The sequence below is a fragment of the Hippocampus comes genome, unplaced genomic scaffold (assembly GCF_001891065.2).
Source record: "Hippocampus comes isolate QL1 unplaced genomic scaffold, H_comes_QL1_v1.1 scaffold261, whole genome shotgun sequence".
NCBI classification, from domain to species: domain Eukaryota; kingdom Metazoa; phylum Chordata; class Actinopteri; order Syngnathiformes; family Syngnathidae; genus Hippocampus; species Hippocampus comes.
Window position 1 is genome coordinate 1 of NW_017805824.1, and position 25,863 is coordinate 25,863.

A 25,863-nucleotide genomic window follows, 5' to 3' on the forward strand; every position below is an offset into this window, starting at 1 on the left:
GATACTGTCCAAGTGGGGAACAATACAGGAAACAGGAACGAGGGGAAATTTTAACATATTGAAATTCAGGGTGTTTGCAAAAAGGGAAGCTGCAAATAACCTCATGTTTCAAAGGAGAAGTGAGACACGTTGAAATGTAGACCTGACAAAAATAATGATTTATTTACATCATGTAGAGAAAACTATAGTACAAAGCATTTTTTTTAAATGTCAAATTCACCCAAACGAATTGTTGAGGAATAGAACTACATGAATGGGTGTGTGTAACTGCATTCCAGTGGATGCAAAGCTCTAATAGATAAGGCTGAGGGATCAGAAAAAGAAAAATCACAAGCGTAGATATATAAACATCTGTAGTTGTTATATGTGATCCATTTAGCAGCTGCAATGTATGCATTGTGACATTCCCCCCCCAACAAGTAACATTCACACTGTCACCGATTGATGGAACGGTTTTACCAGTAGTCACAAGGTTCACTGAACCTCTGTAAGCATTTCAGCAAAACCGCAGGATGAAGAAAAGGAAACCAGTCAGGTTACTTCTCATCAATGACAGCCATGGGGTTGTCGTAAGAGGCACCTTCCAAGTCATCGATATTTTTCCGACGCATCTCTGCTGGAGGTCTTGGTGGAGGATTCTGAGGGGGATTCTTAATGCTTGGAGCTGGCCTTCTAACTTCCACCCTTGGGAGAATGGGTTCCCAGTGTTCCCCATGGATGGCCGCCTTAAATAGCAAGAAATGGGACAAAAATAAATAAAAAAAATAAAAGTCAAGAACCAAATGATCGTCTCATGCCCCAAGGTAGATTTCAAGTTCATTTCTTTGTGTTGTGGACCACTTGCGAAAATAATTTCGAAAAGTAGGGCCATGAGGCACTTTATTAGCAAATGACACAAGGACCAAAAAAACTCAGCCGCACCTCTTCCTGGTTAGATTTCAGGTATGCAGAAATCAGCTCTATGGCTCAAGAGCCGTGCTAGTAATGAAACAATCTCTTCCTTGTAACCGTTTCCACCAACTTCCTGCATGGGCTGAATAAAATGTAAAAATACTGAAGCAATATTTGACTTACTGAGAGGTAAATGAGGCTGGCGATACCAAGGCAGACACATCCTAGGACAGTAGCAAGTATAAACCCAGCAGGAATACATAGCCTGGGAAACAGACGTAAGTCGTTATTTCGGTCGATGTAGCAACACAATAGAGAAGTCTTTAATTGGAAGGAATGCTGTCAAGCATAGAAAAGCGGCTATGTCTTTCAACTCACGCAGCATGTAAAAATGCTCTGGCGTAGTAGTTCCTTGTCAGAGGCCCGAAAGCTTTCACACACACAGTCAAACCGTACTGCCACCTGAGAACAGAACATTAGGAGAGAATGAGCATTAACCAATCCCCAATTTCGACCTTAATGTGATTGATTGATGCAATGGCATCACTTACTTTCGTTCCACACCAGTGCCCTTTGCCCTTCTGCTTCTCGGGTACTCCAGCAGACACACAAAGAGGCCAGCAGCACTGCGCAACACTGTCAAGGCTTTGCTAACGTCCAGGTTTGCCAACATGTATAATTACATAGGAATTAAGCCTCCTGGACATACATCACCTCATGGACTCTGACATTATTGAAGAAGTAAACTAAAGGGAAGGACACTGAGTATATGGCTATGAACTTGTGACTTCTTTAAATTGATAACAGTAGCTAATCAACATTTTATCATATTTCTGCAGCAGCGTAGACATTGATTTCCTATAGCTATACAGTATAAAAGCTATCCAAGTTGCGTATTTTAGGTTAAAACTGATGAGGACATTCCCGGTCTATAAAATGGACATTTTCACAAAGAGACAAAGTGAGTTAAATACCTTTAAGCTAAAGGTGCTTGGTGAAATTCCAAAGGATACACAGCATAGGCAGCAAACTGCCACCCTCTGAACAGCCCTGCCACCCCTACAATGCCTCCGGTAAAGAGAACTGCAAGAAGGAAGTAGGAAGATGCTTATTACATTCCAGGCCGCTCATTAATCTACAAAAACAAATGAATACTTGAGTAACAGTGATTTGAATTCAGAAAAAAAATGGGAAATTGGAATTTAAATACTGGTAAGATGTGTTTGTTATTTAAAACTTTGCAAACCAATAGCTACAGAAAATAGTGGCAACTCCTATCATATCCGTATAAGTAATCAAATATCAAATGAAAAACATGATCAATTCGATGTAAAAGTAGATGAACTTACTGAGTCCAGCAGCCAGAGCCTGCTCATTGGCCCACATAGCCCACTCGATCTTCCCCATGTTGGCTTCGGTGCACCCTCAACGAGGAAATGTTTTCTCTGATGTAAAATGTGAGCCCACGCAGCTGGAAATAAAGTAAGGCTGGGGCCTACCTGAGACACGCCCCCTTACGTCATTTTCGGTGTCAACGTCGTCATATTGGAGTGATGCATTTATGTCCGTGAATCCCCTTTTCGTGAAAAAAGTTTTATTTTACTTCAAATAAAGTAAATGCTTACAATGAAAACGTTTTATCGTGGTCTTCCTACTAACATGAACAGAAACAGTAAAAAAAATGTCCTTCAGTGGTAATAAACTGGTCTTCTTGTCATTTTTATAATTACGCGACGCTTAAAATGACGTCGATAAGACGTACTGTATTAGCCACCGAAATGTAAAGAAATTAACAAATAATATAATGGGTGGTTAGAGATAAGTATCCCGAACAATAATTAAACAGAAACAATGGTTTTCGTCTATTTCTTGTAACTTATTGTGTGTTAATTGTAACCTGTGGTAGTTTTGTCCAAAAACAGTGGTTGGTCTCCAACAAGGGGTATGCGAGCACTTTGCAAGGGGGTACGTGCAAACATATACAATTTATTTCCTAGATCGATGACAGCCAAAATCATAACAGCACTTGTCAACTCAAGTGTTTCATTAAGATCAGATAACCGACGAAGAGGAAGTATAACTGGTATAGTGGGTGGAAATTATTTTTGTTCAGTGTTTTGTTTCCAATAGTAAAATTTTAAATGCCTGTTATGAGGGGAATTATTCAAAGAAGTTCCATTTTGTTGTCGTTGTTATATATAACAAAGGCAGGTATATTATTAATTTGATTAGCATTTTTTAATTTACTGTAGTTATTTATATTCCATGTTATTTGAGTTGATTAAGAAGACAATGCCGAAGAGTTAAATGTTCAAATTAAGAAATCAAAATAAAATGATTTTCATTTCATGGTCAATTGTGTCGTGGTCTACTTTTGGAGAATCATGAACATCTACGAGTGAGGGTGTACTCATTCCAGTGGGCATCTGATGTCAATTCAAATTGATGCCACGTGCCCGCTGGGACGGTATGACAAAATGTTTCGGCGTACACAAGCCCACAAAGTTGGGAACCGCTACTTTGTCGCAGCCACCGGTCAATAGCTTGGGATACTTGGTACTGTGCTGCACAACCCCATTTTTCTCCAACTTGGAGAAGGGGCTTGATCTCCAACTTGGAGAAGGTGGCGATGATTGATGGGAATCTGCACCGTTCAACCGGGACAGGTCCTGACCAACATCCACCTCCTGGAATGTGTTGATCCGCATTTCATTTCAATGAGCTTTCATGCCGTTTTGACGAACACTGTACAGCACCATACTATACAGTATTATAAAGTTGCCCACTTGGCATCCATTGCAGCCTGGTATTCCTTCCTTGAACGATGCTTCTAATGGGGATTCTTCTATGCCCCCTTCCTTTCCCACCCCAAATTGAGTTTTTGAGTTTTCCCTTGCTCAGGTGGGGGACACAGACAAGAGGATATTATTGATTTTCATGAACTGTGGGCTGGTGAAGCCCTGTGAAGCTGTTTTAAGATTAGGGACTGTATGATTAATTTGAATTATACTGAAAGTAACCAACATTAAAAAAAATAAATTAAAAAAAACCATGTCTAACATACAAAGGTATTTTTTTGTGTGAGCAGTCAGTCAGTCAGCAACAGCCAAAAATGACCCCTATACAGTGTTCACAAATAAACCGCTTGGTTTGTTTTTAATATACTGTACTGAAGGCACCTGGGTGGTTTTTATTGCATTTGTACCTGTTCATAATGTACAATTTGACCCTGCCACATTTGCGAGCATCTGATCCACAATTTTTAACACAGAAATGATCTGAATTACAGAGTAACAGTGTAAGCAGGACATTCATACAATACTGTCTTTAATTTCAGTGTAAGACAATGTTTTCAATGACATGATCAGATCTCAGAACTGTAGATTATATAATCATATCTAATTTGATAGGGCTGCTTAAACAGCACACATTTTATGGTTCAATGCCTAGTGAAAATGAACGAAAACTGAGTTTTGTTTTCGATCATAGCCTACCTTACATAACTCATTATCATTATTCAACATTTCAAATTAGTACTATAGAAAAAGAGCACACAAACCAGTTTAAAATATAAGACAATGTGATTGCTAAAGGAAGACACAGCATCAAAATTGTAATGTGGCAATGACTCAGCTATAGAGTTGCGGTGATATCTCCGTCACAGTTTTTATGTCTGTTTCTGTTATGTGAATCCTGCTTAACAGTGTTCTTAGGTAATCCATCAGGTCCAAGCAGATGCTGTGTGGGATCCTTCACAACACAAGGACCTGGGCCAGGCTTTGAAAGAAAAAAAAAAAAAAAAAAAGTTATGTCATGCAGGAAAAGGACTGAATCTATAGGGAGGGATAGTGTCAATGTTTTGATGTATAATGTCACAATACACCAATCAATTTTAAGTCGCTTCAGTAAATTTTGTTGACAAACTTGAGACTATACAAATGCGACCAAATCACTTCTAGGGTATGTTTTGAAATTATCCCTAGATTTAACTATGGAATTTCAACCAGCAATAAGCATGACATGGGTGTGACTTAGGTATGCGTGTGTACATATATACCTTCGTGCTGATAATGTAGCTAATTCCTTTAGGCATGGGCTCCAATCCAATGGCCTGTTTCAATTCCTCAGAAAGATCTGCATGAGGAACTGGAAGACCTTTTATAAACCTACACAAAAGGAAGTTACAGGACACACTCCAAATGGGATACAAGCAACACCATTGTCATAAACATTAAACACAAAAATCATTCAATGTAGGGACAAAATAACTGACAATTTTCTACTCACTCGCCACCATTGGTCAGTGCAGGGAAGAAATGTCGGACTGCTTGAATAAAGTCAGAAATGTACTGCTCTAAAGTGAATATCACAGCATTAGGCCCGGCATCAAAGGTGTAGGCTACCTACAGGAATACACAGACTATCACATACAATGAACACCACACAGGTTTCACATCCTCATGACAGCATGTCAGAAAATACAGCTGCACAGTACATGCACACACATTCTCCGAATAGCAACGACAAGGAAGTTAGACAAGTGGGGTATTTGGTAACAGCAGCCATCTAGATGATTTCTGATTTGTATACTTTCATTGAATCGTATTCAAGGTTCAGCACACTTCACACCAAAAGCAATAATGAAAAACTGTACTCTTGTGTTAAAACATAATTCCATCACTTGTCTCCAGTGTGGTGACGTTTCTTTGGAGAATGCCCGACCGCAATGTTGCTCACCCTGGTCAGCCCGTAATGACTGTTGTATCGATGGACCAGATTGATGACCTGATGAGATACGCTGTTGAGGTAGAATATAGGAGGGTATGTGTCCAGGCAGGTGGCATGAAACTGGTTACTGTCCTTCATGGTGAGTTCAGCGAATGCAGTGAAGTCTTTCCCGCGCACTGCTTTAATCATCTCAACCATACGGTCTGGGACGACAGACTCGGCACGATGCTACAAAATACAGAATTTTATCGGTTATTTCATCTTGGACGAGAGTCCAAGTTGCTATCTCTGTAGCATATAGACCAGGGGTGTCAAACATACAGCCCGCGGGCCGGAACCGGCCCGCAAGTAGGTTCAATCAGGCCCGCAGGATAATGTAAAAGTGAAAAAAATGCATTAAAGACACAGAATTAATATTTTTAATCAGGTGCAATTCATTGAGTATCCGCAAGGGGACACTGTTTTGATCAGAGAAGAAGACAACAGCAGCCTCAGTCTGTCACTGAGACAGACCCATGACAGCAGACGCTATCAATAGCACTCTCACATTTACACATTTAATAGCACTCTCCTTAGTTTGTAAGGTGTAGGCAGGGATTACATTTAGATTTTATATGCACGTGTAAATGCTTTAAAACTTGCTTTCTTTATGAATCTTGTTTAATCTTAAAGTGCATTACTATATTTTTCAAAACCAATTACTTGTTAAAGTTTGTACAATCAGTGGGATCAGTTGCAATGCATATATGTGAATGATAAAAGTAAATTGCACATTTGTCGAAGGAAATGTAAGGTGCTTCATGAAATGTTGTGTAAAAGATATGTTCATTAAATTTCAACATTTTCCTAATGTTCTTGTGCTTCTTTATACCAAAACAAAGGAAAGACATATTGTTTTGGTTATTTATAGCAAAGTATTGTATCATTTTAATGGTCCGGCCCACTTGACATCTACCGAGGCCGTATGTGGCCCACCATGTGAAATGAGTTTGACACCCCTGATATAGACCATGTTTTTATCAAGTGTAAATTCAGTTTAGCCAGTCCAGGACAGGTCAGTCACATTGCCAACCTTCACAACTTTTATGTTTTTCCCACAAATTGAGTACTGCATCCAAGTGAACCCTCGACTGCTTGTTGAAAATCAAGTATAGAAATATGGGTGTGTGCTGAGGTTAAAAATAATACCTTTAAGAGATGACTTGTTTGCACACTAGTTTGCATGCCAGAGGTGCTGCCTACATGTTTCCGCTCAGCACTGGCCTGTCAAACAAATACAGACGATTGTCTTTAACTGGCATAACTTGTATTGTTGCCCCAACACTCCCTTCTTCAACCTCTTGCAAAGTAGTCCCACATTCATACCACAAGCACGAGTATTCTCAGCTCAGGCCAATGAGTCTCTGGCTCCACCTGCTGGGCAAGACTATCCTTTCCGTCACTCTGATGCCCCATGAGCCACTGGACAAATCCCCCGTACATACTTCTGCACGCACTCCCTGAACCTTGACGAGCCACTCCAGACAATTCCCCTTCTACACCGAACGCTTGGGCCAGTGTGTATACTGGAAAAAAAGTGGAGAAACAGTGTGTAAGGGGCTTTATATATTGATGTTGAATGAAATTCAGCAACGCACCTAAACAAGCAAATCCTGCTGCGGATGAAGCAAGTCCAGCTGCAGTGGGGAAATTGTTGATGGAACAGATGTGAACTTTGTAAGACAAACAAGTTGAATCCAAACCGGGATCATCATCGTTACGTCTTTTCCTGGCAAGACGTCGAACTACAGACACAGGATATACGGATGTGAGAATACTTCATTGTGTTAAGCTATGCTTATATTATATTGGTAAGTAGTTTAAAAAGCACACTCTCTCTCAGACAGGACTGTAGTCTTGGATGGTTGATATCCTCCTCCTTGCCGTTGAGCCACAGTCGATCTTCTTCAAAAGATTTGCTGGTGGCCACTGTCGTGGTTGTTTTCAACTGAAGATGGAAAATACAATACACAATTGCTTAAAAAATTAATTTGACCACTATCCAATCTAAGGTTAATGGCACAGCTGTCAACAACTAACACCAATAATAATATATTGTTTTTTTTTGGAAATGCTTCATTAATTTCTTACTTGTCTGAGAAGCCCACTGAGCCACCTCAAATTTGTGTCAACATTTGAAATGAGTTTGAATGTCCTTATACCTGTCCAAACAGTTAAAAAATATCCATCCATCCATTATCTGAGCAATCTACATTAAAGCATGTCATCATGCCGCATTGTCTCTTCACGACATGTGGTGTAATAAATGTCTTAAGTAATGTATGGAAACATACATTTATATACAGCAGGATAAGAGTGAGGGGTCCAAGAAAGTTAAAATCATAATGTATGTTGTAGTAGTCTGTTATGATAGCAGTAATTGCATGCACATTTTTTTTTTTTTTTATCAGTTCTGGTAAATTTAGTGTTTAAAACTCTCACTCGTGACTTGGGTTCCTCTGCGCGTTGCAATTAATGCGATATAAATGAAGGACCAACGCAAGTGTATTCACAGGATAATTTTGCTCTGTCTTGTAAATCTCACTTACAGTACATACAAAGAGTAACCGACCAATTCCTGCAGTATTACACATGCGATTTTACCTGTCTGTACTTCTCGGACAAACATGAAAATTAGTATTAATTTCTTAGTGTGGCAGCTTGACATGTCCTATTTTTTAATACCTGTATGTCGGATTTGACTGGCTGCCTTGAAATCGAAGTCTAGAAAATGTTTAGTCAATCAACTGTATTTTTTAATGTTTGCTTTGTTTATTTTGTTTTTTACCTGATCTTGATGAAGCGTTACACTCAACGACGAGTTGATGGGTAGAATTAGGTCCTCGTGTCTCTTTCCCCCTGAAAACATACATGTACATAATTTTATCGAATGCTAAAACATCGATAGTACAATACAATCCGTTAAGTTTAAAAGTACAACCGTACAATTAGACGATTTTTTTATTGAGCCAAGGTACTTACAGTATTTAATAACCGCAATATTCACGGGAGCTGTGCATGTGTATGTCTTCTCCATGCTATCCTCGGGCATCTTTCTATTTCTGCAAATCAGTGTTTGTAAAAGTCCTTCTGTACGTATTTTAAAATGCGTTTAGCAGCAAAGTTAGCTAACTTAACATGACTGACAACACTGAGCCACCATGATCGGGTTCGTGATTGGTTGATATTGAACACGTGGCCAAACGTGTAACCAATCAGAATTATGCTCTTGACGCAACAGTACGAGTGGCCAATGGGAGATTATCTGGCCACGCTGGTGTGAAAACGGCCCATCAAATCATCCCACTTACTCTGAATTGTGAATTACTGTACATACAGTATTACTTTTGCGGTGAAACAGATAGCATCACAGCATATTAACTTGGATGATTGTACTACAAGTAACAAGCAGGCCATTAAATTCTGATCAACGTTGGCATTACTGTATATCAAAAATGCAAGTCCAAAATTTAATATCGTGGTTATAAGTTACAACCTAGGTTTACATGCATGTAAATATAAAGCATGTACCCTGCCTGTCAGGCTAAATGGTCTGAGATAGGCAAACTTACACAATGCAGAAAATAAGCCTTTTTAATTGTTTTTATTTTGTGTAAACATGTACGAAACATGATTGCAAAAAGAAGACCAATATTTCTGGCCCAGGCAGGAGAATAATGAGTTGTAATATAAGTACACATCATGTGCTGTTTTGTTTTGTTTTTTTCCAAGATTCTGTGGGTGAACTTTTGAAACCGGGAAGAAAAGAATCTCATGAAAATTGAGCAGGAGATTAAAACAGTCATGTGTTGTCAAGAATTCAAAAGGAGTAATGCAAATGTGAAATGAAACCGCAAGCAAAAATATTTGACACTGTGTGCATTCTATCAAACACCTCTCAAACCATTTAGTCAATTTCATCTCATTGTTCTCCCCTTCTGCGGTGTAATTTCCAGAGAGACACTATAAAAAGTGTGACAATTCAGGGTGCTAGCAGGAACACAATGGTCAAAGAGTTCCTGTGAAACACATCGCCTTCACTTCCTGGTTCATTCAACAGGCTCAGTTGTGAGTTAATCATCTTCCTCATCCGAATCCATCACCCTCCGCCTGTTGAACTGAGAAAAAAAGGGTTTAGATAAATTAGGACTGAGTTGCTGAGATTAATCTGTCACCTATTAGTGGAACATACTGTGACTGTTGTTTTTTTCTCTGTTTGCTTGCTGACTTTTTCTAGGATCTCAACCAAGCCCGAATCAGAAATCTGGAAAGAGGAAAAAATAATTGTATTTACAACGCAGTGGTTATAGCGTCCTTAACCAAGTTGATTAATTTTGGGGAAAGATCAGCAAAAGATAAGAATAAATTCTTGTCTGTGGAGTAATAACTCTGGGGGGGGGGGGGGGGGGGGGGGGACGGGACACCACCACCACCACATGGTCTGAGGAAAAAACAAAGTTGCTGTCTGGTTGAAACCTGACTTCTCCAAAAGCATGAAATAATAAAAACAATAATATAAGACACCTTTTAAAATTAATTTAAAAAGATATTTTTTTAAATCTCCAAATATTTCAACACTTTAGTTCATCCAATAATTTGTAAAAATCCCATTCCCACAAGGGTAGAGCTGGGCAATATGACGATTGATATCGCGAAAATAGTACCACTTCTCTCCTATCGTGCCTTTTGTCACGTGTCCTCTTTTTATGTTTCTTATGTTGGATTACAACAAACGGCGAAGAAGAACGACCAAGGCATCTTCAGTTGATGGAGACAAGCTTTCACTCACTCTGCTTGTATCATGGAGCTGCCACCAGGTGGCAGACTGAACAACAAATTAGGCAAGTGAAAATCATGACACATGCGTTGTCATCATAGATGAGAAAGTTACTGCGCAAAATGAAATCTAACATTCATTCATTCATTCATTTTCCGAACCGCTTGATCCTCACTAGGGTCGCGGGGGGTGCTGGAGCCTATCCCGCCTCAGTAGGCGGGGGACACCCTGAATTGGTTGCCAGCCAATCGCAGGGCACACAGAGACGAACAACCATCCACGCTCACATTCACACCTAGGGACAATTTAGAGTGTTCAATCAGCCTACCATGCATGTTTAATGAAAATTAAAAAATAACAAGGTTTTAATCTATTTCATCTGAGTCACTGATGGTGTAGTGGTACGCTCGCCTGGCTTGTGTGTGGGCAGCGTGGGATCAGTTCCCACTCAGTGAAGGTGAGGATGTGGGTGTGAATGGTTGGTTGTCTCTCTATGTGCCCTGCGGCTGACTGACGACCAGTTCAGGGTGTAATCAACCTTCCGCCCGAAGTTATCTGGCATAGGCTGCAGCAGCCCTCCCAACCTGGTTCAGGATAAATTGTGTTGAAAATGAATGGATGGATAAATTTCGTCTGAAACATTTTTTTATGGTTCCTGTTTTGAGTGATATCTATCTACATTTGTATAATTTGTTGGCTACCGTACCTCTTCTGTTTACATTTGCTCATTTTATATTACACCCGCACTGGAAAAACGTATAATTTGATACATGTCTGTTTAATGTAACCTCAAACTCAAGTGAGAAAAGGCAGGCAGTCATAGCGTGTTGTAACTTTTTTTTTTTAAATAGAATAATGGAAAATATCTCTAAAGTGGTATATCATAATCATAATATAAAATGGCCTATGTAGTGATGGAAGATATTTTCCATCTTGCCCAGCCCTGAACAAAAGTATTGCTTGTTAAAAAATAAAAATTGAATTTGACCAAATTTGGAGATACTTTTCTGTCCGACAGCAATGAAAGAATTACATTAAATACAAATACATTACAAGCTTTAGCTCATTTACATACCTTCCCTGCTAGTGAACCATACTGCGCCATTTGAATGAGATAATCCTCAACTGAACGGACTTTCTCCGGCTTTACCAAAGCAAGCCTGTTCACTGTAGGGAAAGGGGGGAAAAAATAAAAACATAGTCATGAGTGAGAGACAAAAACAGCTGTATCATCAACACAGAGAGGCAAACAGCAAATTTAAAATTGAAAATATGTGATTAGTTTATCGAAAAGACTTACACCTGGCACGAGCAGACTGGTCTAGAACTTGGGATAATATGGAGTTCCTCATCTCTGTCTCTCTGTGAATCAAACACTTCATTTGTTTAACTACATAAGCAAAAATAACATTTTGAAATGTCAATGTTAAAACAATGTTACTATTCCACAATTATTTATAACATACTGTAATAACACCAACTCAAATGTGAACTCTATTGAGGAGGAGTATTAGGGACACAAAGAAAAGAATTCTTGGGGAATGAATCAATCGCACCTGCACTGCTCTAGTCTTTGAAGACATTTTGCTCCTAATTTGAGCAAGCTTCACGCATATATGATCACTATAATGCGATTGCACTAATATCTCCACTTTTGTTACGTTTGCCCAATCATCTAACTTCGAACAAGAAGTGTTTTGAATAAATATGTAATTATATTAGGCAATGAAAACATGGCACGGCTCGTGGAGAGACGGCAACAGCTCGTATCGTTGTTTGGGTTTGTGTTGACATCTTGATCTTGACAATCACACTTATTTTTTTTCATCTTCGGTGTGCCTATTACTCCTTCGTAATTTGGATTGGTTATTACATGCACTGTAAAGTAATCTATATTATGTCACCTTTGTTTGGCCTCCTCTCCTTGCTGATTCTTTGCGGAATCCTGAAGCAACAGAGCACATAATTACTATTTAAACATTCAGCGTAGAAGACGAAAATACAGTCAATACTTGGTTATTTTTACAATTTACTATTGTACTTTGAGTCAAGCTCTAAAAACTTACATTAGATTGTCGAATTCACAGGCGTTGGACATAGACTGCATCTTATAAAAGTGTAATGACAAGTTGAAAACGTTTGTTGCGATTCGGTGCTATATTATTTAAGACGCATATAATGCATGGTTATATGCTGATCATCATTTGATTTTAAAACAACATTTGTATCATGAGTGGGAGTGCATCAGCACTTTGTGTATTACACGTTTATGCAGCAGAATATTTCATTGAAAAATCAAGGGAGCTCTTCAGTCTGGTTACGGTCAATCTAATTCCATGCTACAAGCTTGCATTTTTAAAAATTGTTTGGCTTTCAATACTGTGTTCAGGGACTCGTACGTTTACTGGTAAACTGCAAGACGCTATTAGCAGTTCAAGTTACAGTCCAAGTATGAGAGGGGTGTGCACTGTCATGTTGACAGCAATCTAGCTAACAACGATTCACTGAGTACTACCAGTAAACTTCGCATATTATACCTGACGTGCATTTTGCGTCGGTTTCACTTTACAGTAACACATATCGGCGACGTGACAGCTCTGATTTACTACAATCTAGATGAAAGGTTCAGTCAAACTAGCAAGCAGCCTTGTGTTCTCAGCATCTCCTTTTTAGGGAGCTAACGCGCTTCCAAAACACTCTTTTGACCTTACCCCGTGCTTTGCCTGGAGTTCTGCCATTCGTTGCCGTCTAATTGCCTCTAACTCGTCGTCTGCCATGGTTTTTGAGAGCCTAGACTGAAAACGGTAAGAAATTGTAAACTATGTGCACACTACAATTGCATCGCGGGCGAGGCCCTGGCTAGCTCAGGGAAGTGTAATCAACCCCGAGAACCGATCAACTACAGGCTAAAGCTATCGAACACAGAGCTTCACTCATCCATCCATGCGTCTTCTAATCTTTTTAGCCTCACGAGGATCGCGGGCAGACTGGAACCGACAGAGCTACACCCATTTACTCTTATGAAGAATTTAACGAGGATATCTCCAAAAACATAAAGTACAGGTATAGAAATACAAAAATCCAATGAAGTGCCATAAAAAATAAAGAACAATTACAGGGTAAATTAAAATATCGTTACTGTGTAAGGTAAACTTTTCGTGATTAATTGTAACTTTTAAAGTGAAATTTAAGCTCATTTCTCACCTCATTAAAAATACTCAGCATGGCATTTTTTTTGTCACCTTTGAAGCGTGCCCCCTCTCAAACTTGAAGCAACTACTCTTCGATGCAATGTTCACTGCCTAGAAGTGCCTCCCTGCTTGTCCTTGTGCACACCGGGGGCTCCAAAAATCTTGCCTCAGTACATTATTTCTCAAAAATTGTGGAATGACATGCAAGTGTGCACATCGTTTGCTATTTCTGGTCGATCCCTTGTATATTTTGAGCAGCCAGTTTGCACGTTAAGTCTCATTGGATCCAACATGGACGTACTCGTGGATTGAAAATGTTGCCATCAAAGACATTTGAAGACATCAAATGCAGGAGCAGCAAGCACACACTTGCAGATTTGTTTTCCTTGTTATTTTTGGGGTCTCACATTTTGACAATCGGTATACGTACACACTGCGTAAGTCATCCGGCGTACAAAGGAAGACATATAACAGACAGCATGTACAGTACCATGTTTAATAATCTGATTCACAATCTAAAACATACATGAAGTGGATTTAAATTATGACACCTAAATGCATCACTACATATTCATAATTTAATTTAAAAGACTAATACTGGTTGTGACACCCTATTCTTGGAATGAATACAAGTAAGTTTGGCACATTTGTGCGGAATGGCAAGGCAACACGTCAGTCAAATGAGATGAATGTTTCCAAGAAAGAGAAAGACACTTGGACGCTAGCTCCCCCTGTACGTACTATACGAATACTGACTCAAGAGCAGAGGTATGTGGTACTTTTGGTCCGGGTCACTTATCGTGAAGACAATCTGAAACAAAACACAATGCAAATGTATTCAACTGGCACGGTAATTATGACAGTCAGTTATGTTGAATATGAATTAACTGTAGCAGAAATGTGGTAAAAAGTACCAGAAATGAGGATGTTTATGCCTTCCTATAATAGGGGTCACATCATTGAAAACAATGAAAGAGATTGGTTTTTCAATGCACATTCATTCGAAAGCAAGTCTCACCTCAGCATATGGGTAAAAGGAGGGCTCACCCATACTTTCCCAATACCGAGCGGTTTCAAATCGCAATTTGTACACACCACACAGAAATTCCTGTTTTGTGATGAGTCCAGGGAAACGGCCATCAGTATTTGTGTGCCTGTTTAAACAAAAGTTACAAAATAATGTCAGATTTTATTCATGGATATTATGATTTCAACTTTACTACTGACATCAAAAGAGAAACATTTACAAATAAAATTAATGTCCATTTCTTTCTAGACCAGGGGTGTCAAACTCATTTTTGTCACGGGTCACTTTAAAGTTAAGTCTTCCCTCGGAGGGCCGTTACGACAGTGAAATCAAATAAATGTTTAATCGTCTCATTGTCTCATTACTTCTACACAACAAATTGGTGTCTTACTAAGTTTTGAAATCACTCAAGTCAACTATAGTACAGTACAGTAGTTTGTTCAAGTAAGTGTAAACAGGGTAACAAAATTACCGCAAGATCTCAATGTTATTTATTTCTCCTGACAATTTGACATTTCGATACAGATTTTAGCAAGGGTCATGGAAGTTAACATACATGATTTGCTTTCACGGGCCATATAAAATGATGTGGTGGGCCGGATCTGGCCCCCGGGCCTTGGGTTTGACACCCATGTTCTAATCTAGACCATCATGACTTCTCAATTAGATGTATGGATTCTATTTTATTTAAGGTTAGGGTAATTTTATTTCTGTTATACATCCTGTATGTGCACAGAACTTCCTCATTTTCTGCGCTCATGCCAATATTGATTACCGAGATTTAAAAATATACTGTATCAATTTGTGGTTTATATCCTTTTTTATTGATTAGATATGCAGTACCTCTTTGCAACATCAATATCTGCCTTCAGTGTAGTGCATTGGACAGCAGAAAAAAAGCTTTGCTTATGGCGTGGTGAAGGGTTGTGTGTGCGTGTGTGTGTTATCCTCTTAGCCCCACAATCTGCATATTCCTGGTTTGAAACCCTGAACCAAGTTTGAATCCCTAACTGTCGTTTAAAAGCATGATTTGAAACCCTAATCATAATTCAACGCCCTAACCTGAGTCTGAAATCCTATTTTGAAACCTGAACTCTATTTTAAACCATAACTTGAACCTAAATTAGAACGCTCAATCAAAACCTTAACCATAGTTTGAAATCCTAATTTAAAACCCCAACTATAGTTTCAAACCCTAATTTGAACCCCTAACCCAAATTGAAAACCCTAATTTGAACTATGACGATTAGAGAATTAAACAATGTGGGAATGCTAGCATTGCTCACAGCTAAATACTCATGGGGCAGGGTAGGAAGATGACACCCTCTGTGATTGGCTGGTGGCTCCGGCTCACTTGCAACCCTAGTGAGGACAAGAAAATGGATGGATGGATATTTTACCCAGCGTTAATCAACAGCCAGGTTTCAGTTGAGTGGTCCAGTCGATGTAGGCTGAGGGCGATATTGGCCACGGGAACCCCCTTGGCAGTGTTCAGCACGTGTGTGGTCAGAGGACTCGCCATTGCTCTGATCTACCAGACAATCACCTTATTAGTTCGGTAAAATATAGTTCCAGACTTGAAATGCTTCAAAGAATACATTATAAAGGATGTAATCCCTTTGCAAAGAGTGTCAAAAAATGATCTTTTGTGAAGCACGCAATATGCTTACCTTATTTTCAGGAAAAATATGGCTCTTGAGTTGCTGTAACCTGTTTGCACTCATGTGCGCTGATGAATACAATCCCAGGTCGTCTTTCGTCAGCAACGAACTGGTTGTGCGAGAAATAAGCTCCTCCTCATATTTGCTTGCAGCACTTTGTACTTTGTCGGAATCTGTCAAAGTGGGCAGTTCTGTTGCTGAACCACGTGAAGAGGAGCACAATTATCTCATTTTAAGCTTACCTCTTTGTTTTATGTGTGTCGTGTATTTACGGTTTATAGTGGAAATGGTTATAAAATGACAATTATGCAATGGGTGACGTGAGTTCTCGTGTGTTGTGCTCTCTGGGTCGTTTCATGGATATCGGATGCACTCTATTTTGGCTCAAGCTTTCATCTAAAATCGTATTTTACTGAATGACTCCCCTTTTAGTCTTGGTCTCAGTCAGTCTTTGTTCAAATTGGTTTTGTTATTTTGTTGTTTTTGATATATCCGCAGTAAGATGCAAATAAGATGTACAGCGCTTCAGAACGATGCACAATGAATGTGCGCGTCTCATAAAAAAAAAAAAAACCAAAAAAAAAACCACATTGCTACAGTTTTATTTTTAGGGGATAGGCTGGAACAGACGCGTTTACATTCATTGCAATGTGAAAAGATCATAGAATTGAGTTACAAGCACAGTAATAGAATAAATGAAACTCGTATATTAAGGCATCACTGCACTCCATGTCATCACGTGTCCCTCATCAGTGAAATAAAAACACACTCCCATGACGTGTGTAGTCAATATGAAAATACCTTTACTAGTGACAATGAGTATTTTCCACTTGGTTCATCTGAAGAATGGCGACAAAATACATGTAACACCATATAAGTTATAATAACAGTTGTTTTCTGTACAGATTTTTTTTTTTGGTACAAAATAAAGCAAAAGTGAAACTAGACAGTTGAACACTTACAGTTAAGTTTACAATAATGCACAAAATTACACACTGACCTGGGTCACAGCACTTTGACACGACTGTGCCAAAGTCACGGTGGAGGAGAGTTGTAGCATTTTCGTAACTCTTTAAAGTACGAAAATGACTCCAAAATGGTATATACTAATACATACAGAATAACAGAATTGCCCTCTGTGTTGAGTAACTGCCAGGTGAGTGACTCATCTCTATAAATTATTTGCACTGTGAGATTCGATACCTTAAATGTATGGCATGTGCGTTTGAGTGACGGAGAATTCGTTTCCATGTAAACAGTACATTCATACTGCATTCTGAAAATACTAAGTTTGTGAGGTGCGCACATTGTTTTAACAGCATGTGCTTTTTCAGTGTTCCTCATTCAGTTAAATGGACTAAAGTCTAAACTGAGGACCCTTTTAAATCATTCTTTTTCTGTCCTTGCTCAAGTAAAACCCACGAGGCAGCAGAAACATTCTTGTCCTTTTAGCCACGCAAAAAATTGCCATGTATGATCTTGCCTGACATGTTCAACGCCATTCAAAAGAAGGCTTAAATGATTGTGATAAACAGAAATTAGAACCAGATTATTTTGACGTTCTTACCAGGGGATTCCAATACCTCATTTGGATTAACGCTGCGATACTTTATTTGGGAGCATTTGTGTTCATGCAAATACAGTGGCACAGCACAATAGGAATGCAAACGGTTGCAGGATTCTGCCTCCAGCTGTCTTTCACAACTACCAGTATGATACAAATAATAAGATTTAACTCCTTCCGGCTCAGTCCATCCTAAAACATCTTCTCCTTTGCATGTATGAATATATTTCCATTTGTGTTGTTGTTTCTTTTTTTCTCTCTAAAATACAGCTATAGCTGCAGAAACAAGTCAAATTTACAGTGTTGTTTGATATGTGCACTCCCAGTGGAATAAAGATATTGGCTTGATCGTTTGCTGTTCTCTTCTACAACATTTGTTACGCCATCCGTGTCTTCTGCAATTTGTTCTCTTCAAGCCTCATATTTCCTCCTCGGGGTCTGAGCTGTGATTGTTCATCTGCCACATAAAACAAAGAGAAGCTTTATGAAACGGCACACTCAGAATGACTTGAGTGAAAACAGATTACGCGGTGGTGTTGAGACTATGCATTCAGAACGTTTCCTTAATTTCCTTGAAGTCCGTTTTTTATGCTGCTTATTCTGTTTGGGCTTGTGGAGAGCTGGACTTGAGCAAAAGGTGGATTGCTCACTAAATCACAGGGCACATATTGTAAAGACAGACAACATTTCACATTCACACTGAGTGGGAATTAAATCCACGCTGTAACACCGTCAGTGATGACCTTAATAGACTTCAAGTTATCGAAATATTCGAAACACGGTAACCAGCTCAATATAACTCAATGGAGTTACCGTAAGTGTATACCCAAAAGACAGCCACAAAACCGGATTTAGTTATTTTGTTTTCTATCTTACAAATTGGCCCATGAGGACATGGAATCCTGTCACCAAACAAAAAACATAAGGACATTAGAATTATGATGTCTCATCGGATTTGTTTTCATTTACCATATGGTGGTTTTCATTGGGCCCTCTCGGTACTGCGGTCTCCCTGTGGATTTGATGGCGGGAGCTGGGTGGGGAGAGGGAAGAAAGGGAGTGCTCTGGACTGCTGGCGTACAGTGAGCAAGATGGACTATCCTCCCTCAAAGAGGAGCCTGCCAAGGAACAGGGAAAACTTTCAAACGTGAAACGATGGCTGGAAAGAAAGCCATAGTCTGAAGGAGGCATCAAGTTTTTTTTGTTGTTTTTTTTTGTATGACGCTGTGAAATGCTGAATAATGTACAGTATTGTTTGTATGTTGCTCCATCAAGAAATGGGCTGAGTGACAGATTGTAGATAAATGTACATTGTTGTGTGCAGGCACCACCCGAAAGATGTGAGATGTGACTTTCAAATAACTATGACAATGTTGAAGGTTAATGTCAAGTGAAGAGCCAAATCAGTGGGTATACGTAGGCTACATGGTAAATACAAACTCTTGTCGAGTCTAATATTTTGACATAAACATTGCCTGATCAAGAAAAAAGAAAAATAGCAAAATAGGTAGTTTAAACTTGCCAAATAGTGAGCCCACACTAAGTGTTATAATTGTTCCGTTTCATAAATACATGTTTATCAATAACTCACAAATAGTTTATCCATTATTATTCATACATTTTAAAAAGATGGAAGACTAAGGGTAGCATTTTTGTCTGAAAGTTGTCGTAACATTGGCAGACATATTGGTGTAAATTGTCAGCCTAAGAGTGTAATTGCCTGATCCTTTTTGAGCGTTTTTGGAAAACAAGAAAACAGATAAAAGATAAAACAAGTTTAATAAATAAACAAAAGAAGAGACCGTTTACACGTAATAGGGTAATTCTCCAATTCCTTTTTGAACGTTTTTATTTAAAAAAAAAAAAAATCAACACACAAGACGAGTTTAGTTGCCTTGATTCAGCATTTGTGGATGGCTAAGAATCATCGTATCTAGAAACATTGCAAGCATTTTGATGTTTTTCATTGATATGGATAACCACCACCACTAAAGCAAAAATCTGAAGCCTTCGCGGTAATGGCAGAGTCAACCATCACAATAATTTTGAAGCTGTTATTTTTAGGGTAAAATTTGACATATTTTTGCTTGGATTGAGATGCAGCATTTACAGTAAACGTGAGCTATTCGGTTGACACACAGACATAAGATATTTTAGTATCAGTCGTTATGTAACTAAATAGTCCTACTTGAAACCAAGCTGTCCGCCTTAAGAGCTGAATCGTCATGAACGACTCATTAAGATGAAGTATTTAGTTTTGGCAACCAGTTCAGAGTGTACCACGCCAACCGTTCGAAGACAACCGGGACATGCTCCAGCACTTCCGCGAGGTTAAGTGGACCAGATAGCGGATGGATGGATGTTTTTTTTTTCTTTAATGAGCCCAATGAGCCAATTTCTTCAGAAGCATATTCGTGTCGCGACGTGGCTATAATGTCTTCAGATGTCCACACGAGGGCAGCAACAGCTCTCGTGTGTGTACTGTTGTGCTGTTCCAATTTTGCATTGTTCAATATTAAGGCATCATCTGTCACAGTGCTTCCAAGCACACTGTTTGCTCAGCATGTTATTAAACTGCCATAAGTCCCCATCTCCCCACTGCGGTTGATATCGACCTTGTTCAACATTTCAAAATTCCTGACTGGTGGAAAAAATAATGGGTTTGTCAGGTAAACACCACCCCAATCTCCCAATCGCGCAGAAGCAACGGCTCCTGAATGATTTTGATCAAGCGTGTGACTCATGGAACAAATTGAGCAGAAATCTGAAATCCTGCATTTCACTGGAGTCAGCCTTAAAATGTTTGGGACGTGAAAATAGATGATGTATCGTTTGACCTCCCCTCCACCTATTTGCCACCGCAGGCTTTTCGGAGTGAAAGCCTCACCTTTATGGTCGCCTGTGTGTGTATCCATCCTGTCAAGACTGTCAAGCAGCCCATCGATCTGTGTCTTTATCAGAGTCAGCTCCTTTTTAATCACTTGCAACTCCTCCATGTCCACTGCAGGGACAGAAGAAACAAGATGTAAACCGCATCTCCAAAAACAGTAGAATCACTGGAACACTTCATTCTTTACAGGTTAATTTATTCGGATTGATTCTAAGACATATTTTAAAAAGCCAATAATGCTTCGACTTGGTGGTGTATCCTTCTATTTATAGATGCTAGGACATTCTTACATGGCGTTGGCAGACAATGTTCATATTTCCAAGTGGGCTGTAAAGTTCAGATTTAATGATCATGCAACATGTAAATCATTCTGCGAACATGCCGTTGCTGAACTCATGCGTCAAACAAAATTTGTGGTGGTTCTCATAACCAATTGATTTCCTTGATGAAAGAAAAACACGTGGATAAATATAAATTAAAAATAACAGGAAAACAGAGTTTTTAATTGGAAATCTACAATATTTCTTTTGGAGAGCGACCTCGTGAGTCTAAAATGTATTTTAGACAATTGTGTAAATGTGCACGGGATGTATATAAAGTATACCGCTGTCCCAAAAGTCACTATACACATGTTTTTTTTTCTATTTCCTTTCAAGTATCATTTGGAGAAATGTGGGGCCATCATCATTTGACAGTTTAGGCTTTGCAGTTTTTTTAAGCATATTCTTCCCTTACCCATGGCTTGCCAATTGACACTGCAGGAGCTTTGAAAAAGTCCCACCCGGCAAGAAACGTTTCTGTCCCTGACCGCAGTTCAGCATGAGTTTGAAAAGCTTGATGACCGTCACGCCGCTGCAACAAGTAGTGCAGGATCTGTTCTTGACAAACCACGCAGCGGACGGCCTGCTACTAGCACGGCAGATGAAAACACCTGTCGGTGCGGGTAAAGCTTGATCACTTTTCAAAGCATCCATGTGGGATCAGCGTGACTGCGAGGGGAGACAGAAAAACATCTTTTCAGGCAGCAATTTTGCAGCCCAGGCTCCAATGACAACGGGTGAGCCATACAAGGCAAGGGAATAATATGCTTCCAAAACCTGCAAAGCCGGGTTGTCAAGTGCCCACGGCCTCACATCTGTCCAAAATATGAGATACCTGCAAATTCCTCTCCGTATGTTGTCCAACGTGATCTGGATTACATCCATGCTACTCACACTTGGCTGTGGTGGAACTCGCGGAGTGGGCTCTGGAGCTTTTGGAATGGGTTCTGTCTCGACTGCGTCTGTGCTTGGAGGAATAGGAGGAAGAGCGGGATCGTTTGGGCAGACTCGGTCCCATTGAAGGCAGGGGAGACAGGGAGGCTGGGACACGCTGGTAGTCATACACCCTAGAATGCAAACAGACATAAAATCAAAGAAACCTTAATTTATGTATAAGAGCAGATAATAACACACACAATGCTGTCATTCTTAGTTCTTAAGAAACAAACATTTTCAAACTCCATGTTAAACAAACTTTGAAGCCAAAATAACACATTTTAAGTGTAGGGTAAAAAAAAAAAAAACAGTAAAGGAGCAAACGTCCTCACAAAGCATACTGGGTTTATCACTGCTTTGGGAATTGAGTGGTTTTGAGATGAGATGAAAAATATTGAGTGCAAGAAAAGTGAAATGACATTTGTTATGAATTGTGGTGATTAAAAGTATGATTTGAAAAATAGGGCAAAATGAAGAGAACCAGAAAAATGATTACCAAATTCTGTTATGCAAGTCCAGAAAATGTCAGACATGCAATTAAAATAAAATGGAAAAAAATGGAAACATTTATAAATATGTGCCTTAATATGCTTCATATGCTGTTTTCTGTCACTTTTCATCTGTTTAATTATTGTTGCTCTGGAATTGGTCCATCCTTGTGGAGAGCTCCATGTCTCTATCTTCCACAGAATGTAATTGGTCCTGCCATGGTCAATCAATAGCTCACCACCAGGCAAGGGGTGCCACTGACAACCTTTTCAGGCCAATTTCCTGCCGGTTACACTAATGCAACTGTGTGTCGAGGTGCCATTAAAAAACAACAACAAAAAAAAAGCTGCACTCAAGTTGTACTCAAAACTGATTTCACCACTTCTTGCATTAACCAAAGTCACATGATCAAAGCCATGCAATGACAACAAAGATGCAAAAATCTAACAAACGACTCAGACTTTCGCTTGAATGGTGCCGTGTGCATTTCCTACTTATGATGCTGAGACCAGTTGAATGTTCCTGTGACATGGACATTCTTTGTCAAGTCAAATCTAAGCTTCATTGGGTCAAGGAGAGATGAAAAGGTGCCTCCTTTCGAACAAAGGAAAGGACAGCACTGTTTAAAGTCTCGAGCGTGAAAATACAAAAAAAAGCACCTCTTTATATCATGCACACTTGTATTTTTTTCAGTCCGCTTGTGGAATGTGGAAAGATACTATACCCTCACCGAGTGGGAACCAATCCCACGCTGCCCGCACACAAGTCAGGCGAGTGTACCACTGCACCATCAGCGACCCCGTTTGGAAATAGTTTGAGCAAAGTCATCAACAAGACAGAGGCAAGCTGTCGGCAGCGAGCACTTAATGCAGGTTTACTGATTGAGCTGTTAGCCAGTCAGTCAGTCACAGCTCCGAGAAGTGTTTTCTTTGCTTTTTCACTCTGATGTCCTCTGAAGCCTCTCTACTGAGCCGAGAGCTCAGACAAACCGTGCTCATCAGCGGCGCCCGCGTGCACACACATACACACATACACACACACACACACTCACACACACCCGCACACGCAGACACGCTTCACTGTGTCACATCAGGATGAAGTGTATTAGGCTGCCAAAAATGCGCGAGATTAGAGGCTTTGAGTATTGTCCGCGTGGAGAGACATAGGGACCAAATGGCTCATGGGAGTTAAAGTCCCTCAGAGCAGTTTGCAGGGGCACACAGACAATGTGTTGTTACACTGGCTCTGAAGTGTCATCCTAGAAAATGGAAGCTCAGGAGATGACAAAGGATTAGAGGAAAGTGTTGTGTGTGTGTGTGTGTGTGTGTGTGTGTGTGTGTGTGTGTGTGTGTGTGTGTGTGTGTGTGTGTGTGTGTGTGTGCGTGCGTGCGTGCGTGTTTGTGTGTGTGAGCATGTTTGTCCCCATGGATTAGACCCCCATCGAAAGCAGCTTTGTCAACTCGAGCAGTTATCTTTGTCTCTGAACTTTTCCTTCATTTTTGCGCAAGGTGAGACCGGACAATAACAGTTTCGTCAGTTAGTGCTACACACCGATAATAGGAAATGCGAGTGCACAAATGCAAACGCATGCAGTTCCTGCAGAGCTTGCATGTAAAAATGTGCATACACAGTAGATCCACAAACATTCACACACACACACACACACACACACACACACACACACACACACACACACACACACACACACACACACACACACACACACACATATTCGGCTGTCACTTATGCTAGCCAGCAGCATGGGGTAATCATGCACTGTGTTAAAACAAATTGAAAATCAGTGGCAAGTGTTGCCCTCCTGAGCAAAGGCGGGAAAATGCAGAGCAAGGAAAACAGCATCAAGGAAAGCATGACAGTTAATACACAAAGCAACAAAACATCATTGCGTGTGTTTGTGAGGGTAAGCCTGGGGGATATGTGAAGGTCCCGGAGCAATTTCAGGCTTGGACCAATAATGCAAAGTCATTCCGAGCGGCAGTCTGTCAACCTAAATGCTACACAGCAAAGCGGTTGGTGCTAATATAGAATGAATTTAAAAAAAACTACCAATGGGCAATAAGCAACAGACCAAGAAGACAGGGTTTATGTTTTGCGATGAATCAGACGATAATCTGACTTGCCACTTAATGTACATTTGCATACATCGATTGATACCGAGAGAGGTTTTTAGTTATCAATATCTTGATTATTGTGGCTGTAGCTTTCATCAAAGTATAACTCCAAAAACGTTGAATGTTAGGTGAATCGAAGTCTTGAAATTTTCCACAAGTGCGATTGGCAACCAATCCAGGATGTGCCCTAGCCCACCACTCACTTGCCACCATGATTGGGATAAGATGCAGAAAATGGATGAATGGATGGATCTGAAATTTTAACTCCAGTCTAATGTGCAGTCTAGACCAGATCCAAATGTAATATAGCGTACTTTGCCATAATGGATTCTGACCATGTACACACACAGCATTTTGTTGAAATCAAATTCGATTTGGATGAACAAACATAGTGTCTTTTTAGTTTATTGATTTAACATTGACTACATGTGTTGCTTTTGTTCTTCGAAAAAATACCACGTCATTTGATAGATGTATAGAAACACATCTCGTTCCGATACATCGCCAAATAACTCTCAACAGAGGAAACAACAAAAATACTACAATAATAATAAAATAAATAAGGATTACTTTCACGTCAGAATTCAAATCAATTATAAAAATGTAAATTATTATGATTATTTTTTCACAGCCTAAAAGCATAATTGCCCAAGTCGTCTTTAAGTCACTATATTAATAAATCAAAGCGACCAATGTGCTTGCTAATCTTTATTTTATGTCTGTGCATATTCTCAGTCATCAACCTCATGGCAAAGAACGCTTCCTGTTTGTTGACTTTGTCGTGTTTTTTTTTTTTTTCCAAAAAACGGCTTAGGCAGTTATGCTACAAGGCAAATGATTTTGTCCACTTACTACATGTACAGCTCAAGTTGTCTGACAACCCGTTGGGCATTCATTAACGGACGTAGCAAAACAAATCAGCGACGAAGACTCTGAACACACACACACACACACACACACACACACACACACACACACACACACACACACACACACACACACACACACACACAATTTGAGTCAGATGTGTGTCCTGTTTCCTGCCAGTACCTGTCATAGTAGTCCTCGTAGCTGTCATCCAGGTCAAGCTCGTTGCTGCAAGATGGAGACAAAGAGGAGAGGGGAAGGATGGGTTAGTAAAGTATTTGTCATCTCTCGGTGGATCGGCAGTGGATTTGTTCTGCTGCAGTATCTAAGTTGAAAAATAAAAGTCATATA

General features: G+C 39.7%; 5 protein-coding genes across 6 annotated transcripts in view; all 5 read right to left on the reverse strand.

The window, feature by feature from the left end:
* Positions 1-135: 135 nt before the first annotated feature.
* On the reverse strand, positions 136-2,372 carry cyba (cytochrome b-245, alpha polypeptide). The gene is made up of 6 exons (XM_019886791.1): positions 2,241-2,372; positions 1,905-1,974; positions 1,443-1,517; positions 1,270-1,353; positions 1,075-1,156; positions 136-725 (listed from the first exon to the last, which is right to left on the reverse strand). The coding sequence occupies exons 1-6, from the start codon at positions 2,296-2,298 to the stop codon at positions 537-539; spliced, it is 558 nt and encodes a 185-aa protein (XP_019742350.1). The 5' UTR covers positions 2,299-2,372; the 3' UTR covers positions 136-536.
* Positions 2,373-4,078: 1,706 nt separating this feature from the next.
* Positions 4,079-9,122, reverse strand: mvda (mevalonate (diphospho) decarboxylase a). The gene is made up of 10 exons (XM_019886787.1): positions 8,641-9,122; positions 8,447-8,517; positions 7,492-7,606; positions 7,257-7,403; positions 6,985-7,184; positions 6,808-6,882; positions 5,629-5,847; positions 5,179-5,294; positions 4,949-5,057; positions 4,079-4,668 (listed from the first exon to the last, which is right to left on the reverse strand). Exons 1-10 carry the CDS (start codon positions 8,708-8,710, stop codon positions 4,525-4,527), a joined length of 1,266 nt encoding a protein of 421 aa, XP_019742346.1. The 5' UTR covers positions 8,711-9,122; the 3' UTR covers positions 4,079-4,524.
* A 133-nt stretch (positions 9,123-9,255) lies between these two features.
* On the reverse strand, positions 9,256-13,327 carry pdcd5 (programmed cell death 5). The gene is made up of 6 exons (XM_019886793.1): positions 13,147-13,327; positions 12,340-12,380; positions 11,736-11,797; positions 11,511-11,602; positions 9,851-9,922; positions 9,256-9,776 (listed from the first exon to the last, which is right to left on the reverse strand). Exons 1-6 carry the CDS (start codon positions 13,210-13,212, stop codon positions 9,732-9,734), a joined length of 378 nt encoding a protein of 125 aa, XP_019742352.1. The 5' UTR covers positions 13,213-13,327; the 3' UTR covers positions 9,256-9,731.
* Positions 13,328-14,108: 781 nt separating this feature from the next.
* Positions 14,109-16,484, reverse strand: uraha (urate (5-hydroxyiso-) hydrolase a). Its single transcript, XM_019886792.1, has 4 exons — positions 16,324-16,484; positions 16,054-16,184; positions 14,645-14,780; positions 14,109-14,437 (listed from the first exon to the last, which is right to left on the reverse strand). Exons 1-4 carry the CDS (start codon positions 16,375-16,377, stop codon positions 14,348-14,350), a joined length of 411 nt encoding a protein of 136 aa, XP_019742351.1. The 5' UTR covers positions 16,378-16,484; the 3' UTR covers positions 14,109-14,347.
* A 407-nt stretch (positions 16,485-16,891) lies between these two features.
* The window catches only part of LOC109525910 (RNA-binding Raly-like protein), a 38,477-nt gene continuing 29,505 nt past the window's right edge, over positions 16,892-25,863 (reverse strand). For both annotated transcript variants that reach the window (XM_019886790.1, XM_019886789.1), the window contains 5 exons: positions 25,696-25,740; positions 21,983-22,155; positions 20,766-20,879; positions 18,848-18,996; positions 16,892-18,335 (listed from right to left, as the gene is read on the reverse strand). In XM_019886790.1, coding sequence (XP_019742349.1) covers positions 18,297-18,335; positions 18,848-18,996; positions 20,766-20,879; positions 21,983-22,155; positions 25,696-25,740 — 520 coding nt within the window. In that variant the 3' untranslated portion in view covers positions 16,892-18,296. The remainder of the gene's footprint in view (positions 18,336-18,847; positions 18,997-20,765; positions 20,880-21,982; positions 22,156-25,695; positions 25,741-25,863) is intronic.